The sequence below is a fragment of the Varroa destructor genome, unplaced genomic scaffold, assembly GCF_002443255.2.
Source record: "Varroa destructor unplaced genomic scaffold, Vdes_3.0 BEIS01000002.1, whole genome shotgun sequence".
NCBI lineage: Eukaryota > Metazoa > Arthropoda > Arachnida > Mesostigmata > Varroidae > Varroa > Varroa destructor.
The window spans coordinates 22,501,781-22,508,838 of record NW_019211455.1 but is presented as its reverse complement, the minus strand read 5'-3'; the positions used below and the strand labels follow the sequence as shown (position 1 = coordinate 22,508,838).

Here is a 7,058-nt window from a genome sequence, read left to right as displayed (position 1 = left end):
CGCATGAACGTGCACGAGGTCCAACGTGTAGGGAAAGATGCTATAAAAAATCTATGGGACTCTTTAACGGGTGGTAAACTGCCCCTTACGGGTTGCCTCATTTGGCAGTTTTATAGCCAACCAGTTTATTGACATTTTCTCTAAAGTGGTATTTTTTTTTTTATTATTTTTATTTAGTGTTCGATAAAACATATTGACAAAGCTGCCCGGTCAAGGCCAGCAACCTCGAGAGAGGTGAGCGCTAACTCTACTTATTGGAACTATCTTGTTTGGCTAATCAACAAGTAAGTGTCGTCGAGAAGTTATATAACAACAACGTAGGGCCATAAACAATAATGCGCAAAATAGTCCAACTAGGTTCTTCTATGACTTTATGCCGTAGTATATATACACGTTTTCAAATGCTAAATTTTATATATACGATGAGAGGAACTTAACTCATGCTGGTGAGACATTCGGGGCTGTAATCTTTAGCAACTATACAGTTTCTCCATGTTTTTGCTTGTATTTATTATCTTTAGGGTCTTTCAAATGGTTTTTCGGGCGACTTTTATTAAGCTAACTATTAAGTGGCTACGACATGGTCGCACTGATGTTATAATTTTGGGCAAAATTTTTCATGCTACCGTCGTACCAGTCATAGTACAGTGCCGCTTTCTTTTGGGTATAAAGATTGCTTACAAATACATTGTAAAACAAAAAGCCAGCTAGAAAAGACATATAACAACGAGGACACCGCTGAAAGATCTCGAGCTTTAGACTATAGTCACGCGTACGCATGCGGCCTAAATGAGTAACAAAGGAACTTCATACCTCTAAACCTGTTGTGGCAGACTGTAAAATCAGACGTAATGGAACAGATGGTACCAATCTGCATTTCTCAACACGTGTTTATGATTCTCTTTGGCAACGTCGTTATGTGTCTTTTCTATGTTGGCGCCATGCAAGTGTCTCTTCGGTCCCTGAGAAGAAAAAGCGCATTAGCCACTGTACGATAAGACGAAGAAAAGCGAAGAGGACAAGACGAAGGAGAAAAAAACTCCTTGACAAGCGTTTCAAGTTAGGACAGCAAGGAAGGATGCGGCAGGTGCTGCTGCTGAAGGACGATTCAGGCTTGGATGAACGTTTCCGGCAGTAACAGCATCGAATAAGACAAACAACGAAAGCAGGACGGCGGGCGAAAGCAAGCCTGGAAGCTGGACTGCATTACGAAGGGTATCCTACTCTCAATGGTGTAACGACGAAAACCGTGCAATGTCCTTAGCTTTCTTCCGTCGGAAGCTTGCCGGAAGACGGCGTGGAGAAACGCGAGAGACGGCCAGAAAAAAATAAACAGGCTGACCGAAATCTTGAACAAAGTGCTTCATCTCGCGAAAAGATAACGAAGCGACTATGCTCGAGTGTGTTTGTGATTTAATCTAAAACAGCTACATTTTCCTATTAGATAAAAAGCTTGGCTGCATCGCACAGAGCCTATAAGGGTGATGAAAAGCGCTACAAGAAGCAAAGAGATAATGAGGGAGTGATAAGCAAAGATAAGCCTAAAGGATGTACGCGAAACAACTATGAAACCTCTAGATAGACCTAGTGATTATCCGCAGCAGAGGGGGGTGATAGACATGGAAGATTGGACTGGCCACTTGTTGGATATGTAATATATAGTTTATTTTTATAGATGTGTATTGAAAAAAGTCTAAAGGTTAATTAGTGCGTATCATTGTTTTATTTCGGTATAGATTGGTTTCAATGTAGAAACCAATGGAAATAGTTGAACATATTGAATTTTTATGACTAACTACGTTGGCTTCAGCTCGACTCTACCGTGCGACATTAAGCGACTTTACAGATGAAGAGAATGTTTATAAAATTATTACGAATCACTCGTTCGTTCTTAAAGGCATCTGGGCACTAGCCACAACTAATCACAAAGCTTGCCCTTCTGTGTCCTTTCCTATACAAAGGCCAACGTTTGGACGAAATACTAAGTGCCTGCGAACAACTACAACAGTAAGCCATTTTTTAATTGTATTGACCCCTTAGGTAAACTACTACATTTATGTAGGGGCAATGCGCCTATACATCATGCACGCAGGACAGTCACCAGCGGCAATGCGCCTATACATCATGCACGCAGGACAGTCACCAGCGAGCGGTAAGCATGTTTCGCATTAATAGTGCTATAACTTCGCAGAAGCTTCGATTTGTGGTCGACCTGAACCTTTGATTGGAAAATGGTGGTCGAGGCATTTTGGCGCCTAAAAACAATGGATTATATTCAATACACCTCACCTAGGCCTGCCTACTTATGGTTGATTGAAGTGTCACTGAGGGTAATACAGCACGGCGACAGGGATACGGCTCATCTGTATGCATATTAGTTTTTCTTAAACGTACCTACAGGCAGTATTTTATGTCAGGGATGTCTAACTCTTTTAGGCTGATTTCACATTGTACCTGGTTAATTTAATTTAGTATATTATACTAGAACAGAGCTATTGTATCCTAGAAAACTTAGGAAAAAAATGACCTGCCTGAAGTGTAGTGCTGTGTACCGGGTTAAATAACTGAATAGTTGGTACGGTTATTCTAGATTAAAATGTTCTGGTTCCTGCCTATTTTCGACCTTCTAGCACGAACAGAAGCTGAGTTTTACTGAGAAAAACATGCAATCTCACAAACACTAACATTCGCGTGTCGTATAAAAGCTATCCGTCCTATGATTGGAATGGGCCTATGCACACGGTGAAGCGAAACTATTTATTAGAACGTCATTACCCCTTCACTTACACAATGTTCCTCATCATTTGACGGAATGATCATTTAGCATAACTATATTTAGCCCGAGGTTTCTAAGGCGTGTAGAGTGCTACTTGTATCAACAAGTGCTCATTGTATAAACCACGACATTGGTTTGGGCACATTATTGTTAGCATAAGTTACGGCCGTATAAGTTAAATTCAAACAAGTCAACGGCGACACCGATCATTTAGTATTACGCATGTCTTAAGCCGTCTGCCAAATGATGTGTTCATCAAGAGAGGTCGATGTCATAACGGATTATTAGAAAAATGCGCTCATCGGGTTGTGAAGACTGAAAGCAGACAATTAAACAGACCGTTCTTTTTTTGCTACCCCAAATGATCTAAAAAAAGTAGATAAGTTTGGGTAGCGACAGTGAGTTGGTGCCTAATTTTCTCTTCCGATTAATGTGAAGGCCTTCATACGTTTTTATATTTATGATTGTCCGGTGGGATCATGTTCGTATAGTAAATCCAAGGGCATGTGGGTGGTCCAGGTTCGAAATCGGACGTAGACACACATCGTTTCGAGCAAAAAAAGCCAACCGTCTGAAGCTATGCTTAATGGCAGCACTGGACGTAGAAGTCGAAACACCAAGCTTGCACGTTTATGATAGGTATATGCTTGTGAATGTCTTATATGTTCTTCTCATGGTCATATTATTTTAATGCACTTATGTGTATATGTTCATCGGTTTAGTTCAAGATACGGACGTGGCCTTCTAGTAGCATCAGGCTCAGTTGGAATAATACAGGTAACAAAGAAGCAACGATAGCCATCATCTCTCTGCGGCAGCTATAGCCGGCACATATTTATCGGTACTTTTATCTGAGATAATTTTCCTTGTTTTTTTAATATAACAGCCTACAAACAGCTGAAGTAGTAAACAAATAATATTCTTATGTGTGTGCACCGTGTGTTGTATGAGTTTCCCATTGAGTATAGGTCACGCGTTTCTTCTGCACCACTGCATCCACAGGGCACGCCCCTAGAATCTTATGATTCTTCCCACTAAAAAAATAGCCGACTGCACCGGTGAATCATTAAAGCGTGACGCGGCGTTCCTCCAGCATAGCGCTTTCTAGAGCTACTTTCGTCCAATGTTGACGTCAAGGAAGGAATACATTATCGAGTCTCCGAGTTCCGGTCTGGTTGTAGAAGATGGGTCCGGAATAGTTTTCGCCCGTCTACATCTAGTCACCCCAACACTGCTGCCATTGCGGCTGCGCTCGCCTTCAAACAAAAGCGGTCGCCCAGTCGACAGAGGAGACGTTTGGAGTAGCCACTGTGGATGCCAATACAGACTGGACGAGAAAAACTAGAAATGCGCAAATATGTACAGGTAAGACTAATATCACAATATTGCTTCACTAACTGATCACTGTTGAGCCAGCGATTGGTGCCAGTTTCTGTTATGTAGCTGTTATATCCGTAAAATAGCCGTCGTTGACGCAAAGCAAAAGGTGACGCAAGAACGACAGCAGGATCGCTACTATTCTAAATGTGTTAGTATGAGAAAAAGCTTTGGAAGAACATCCCGAACAAGTTGACCAGCTAGAAAGAAAGAGACGTGCAAGAAGACGAGATACGAAGATAAGACGAAGAGGAAACGTCCGACCCCCCAAAACGATCGAAGAAAAGGGATCTGAGAAATTGATAAAGTGGCACACCACAGAAACTATTACAATTGTTGCTACCCTTGGAATAGGCGCGGCGATGGTAGAAGGTGTAAAGACAGAGATCAATAAGAGGGTGTAACCTAAAAGCGTACACCTTTTCTTCGCTGACGTTATATCTAAAATTGAAGTCAAAGATCAGGCTTACGGAACGTTCAACTGGACAGCACCAGCAGCGCTATACAATAACGGAACGTGACAATACTCTTTACTGACAAACCCCATTTTCCTTAGAATACTGCGCGGCACATACTTGGCTTCCTGATAAACAACGCAATAACCGTTGGCTCGATATTCAGACTTATGGCCCGAGAGATGAGCCGGCGGTCAATTTGAGAGAAGAGTGGCATGCTATCGGAAAGCTTTTGCATCGGAAATGTATCCGGAGAACTGTTAGGAGATATGATATTAGGGGACATTTAATGTCGTAGAAGAGCCAGTCCACAAAGTGCATTCAGTATGTCGATAGGGTAGGGAATAACACAACATTCGTTGGTAAATCGTATCATCGAATGCAGGACACGTCTTTAATGTACCTGAGATTCTTACAACACGCCTCCATGCTTCGCGTTTTACGTCTGGCATTGCCGTTAGGCATTTCATCAGAGAAGCGTCTAGCACGAATTCGATGCCCAGATCCGAACCCAGACCGCAACGTGTTCCTAAGATTAGTAGGCAAGTACGTCGCATCACTAATCTATCGTTCAACGAGCTTGGTTACAGGTATTGAACCCTCCGATAGGATACTGACGTAACTTTTTTTTAAGAAAATGCAAAGCCCTATCTACTTATTGAACTTGTTATTGTCGTTTCATCCTTGAAAGAAGCGGTTCAAGGTAACTTAAAATACCTAATACGTTAACCGAGTCTATGGACTGTAATCAAGCCTGATGTGTGAAGAATAGGATAATGGTACCCGTTCAACAAAATGTAAATTTTTGGCTCTTACAAACGTATGTGCACTCTAATCTTATATTTTATTATATTATTCTTATAGATCTTATATTTTACTAAATTATTATTATTATTATTCGTTTAGAAAGCGACATCATAATGTACTTTCTCTCTTATGAGAGATGCTTAATTCCCTCAATTTTCTATTTGAAACATAAAGAGGTGGCTAGCTTGTGACTCTAGCCATCTTCAAACGTTTGTTTGTTTGTTTGTTTGTTTGTTTCCAGTTGCTAGGCAACCTGCTTTCCTTCTGCTAACTGTACAGCGTATGTGTGATGTCTTTTGTTCAATACAGTATAATGCGATCTTTATACATGCAACGATGTTTATGTGGTTCTGTGACTTGGCAGTCAGAGAGAAAAGACTGCCGGATACGAACAGGGGCTCATAATCCGAATCATATGAATGAGTCGGATGTCTCTCGCGCAGCATTGCTCTTTCGGCAGATTTGATAATTATTTTCAGCAATAGAAGCGTCACTGATAACGGTTAATTTTTGCACAGAATGCAAGCACATCAGCAAACCTGACTATCACTGGTATATTGTAAACTTCTCGTTTGCGGTCAGGGACTATAAAGACGCTATTGAAACGGTATTGATTTTATTATTAAAACGCCTTTAGGTACTAATAACGCTTACATCAATCTATCGAGTACTATATAGCTTCCATCAAAGAAAAAGGAGAAAAATCGTGGTCTTTACTCGCAGACCCAATGAATCGAGCGGAAAATACGCCAGCAGGGACGATATTGTCTTTCACAACTTTAAACAACTCACGTATGATATCAATAAGTTTAAAGTTTTAAAGTGATTCGATATTTAAAGCGCTATAAAACTGTCTACCTACGAAGAAGCGAAGAGTAACAGACTTCGCGAAAGGAAAAAATCGCGAGGTGATTGTGACTCTATTTTGCTTTCGTTTCTGCTCGAGTCAACGAAGAGAGCCTAATCAAATAAGGCGATAAACGGGATAATAAAGAAACTAAAAAGTTTTTCCCAGGTTGTAGGCAAGTTCAATATTAGCTCGTCGTTATCGAACTTACCGAACACAAAAATAGACTGTAAACTTTAAGTTACAACAAACTAAAACAGATTGTCTCATTCTGCTGGCATAGAAGTAAACCCAAAAGCGGCCAATGGCCATTATCTAAATTAGAAGCCTAGATACTCGCCAAAGTAGTAACGAAGACACATTTATTATTAATACGAAATGATACAGAGTGTCCGTTACATCACTTGAGCCTGAAATTGAAATGAGGACTGTCAAAATGGAGATAGACACTGGTTCCTCAATACTTGCATTGCCAATTTAAGTGGTTCAAGAACTTCTTCCGAAGTATGAAAGGTCACGTACAACTCTTACAGCTGTAAAAGGTAACCACTAATAATAACCACTAAACCCCACAGTTCTGTAAAAATTGTAGTGAAGGGATCTGGATTAATTTCTTATACTTTCGTGCGAAAGTGTTGGCGAAGCATTTAGGCACTGTCTGGGCGCTCCGGAATAGTTTCCCGGTACGGCCCATAAAATACGGGCACAAGTTGGCCTATGCTAGACAAATCAGGTAGAATAAATATAACCATTCAAAATGAGAAACCGTTCGTTAGTAAGTGCAGGTATAGGTGCT

General features: G+C 40.8%; 1 protein-coding gene across 5 annotated transcripts in view; it reads left to right on the top strand.

The window, feature by feature from the left end:
• The first annotated feature begins 377 nt into the window (after positions 1-377).
• Positions 378-7,058, top strand: part of LOC111245690 (cuticle protein 10.9-like) — a 55,434-nt gene continuing 48,753 nt past the window's right edge. The window contains exons 1-4 of one of the 5 annotated variants that reach the window (XR_015321010.1): positions 378-1,651; positions 2,041-2,152; positions 3,268-4,141; positions 5,657-6,980. Coding sequence is in view for 1 of the 5 variants with exons in the window: in XM_086979999.1 (XP_086836125.1) it covers positions 4,091-4,141 (51 nt within the window). In the remaining 4 variants the exon portion in view is untranslated. Of the gene's footprint in view, positions 1,652-2,040; positions 2,153-3,267; positions 4,142-4,993; positions 5,231-5,656; positions 6,981-7,058 lie in introns of those variants that run through there. The other 4 variants (XR_015321011.1, XR_015321009.1, XR_015321008.1 and 1 more) reach the window with 4 other exon arrangements.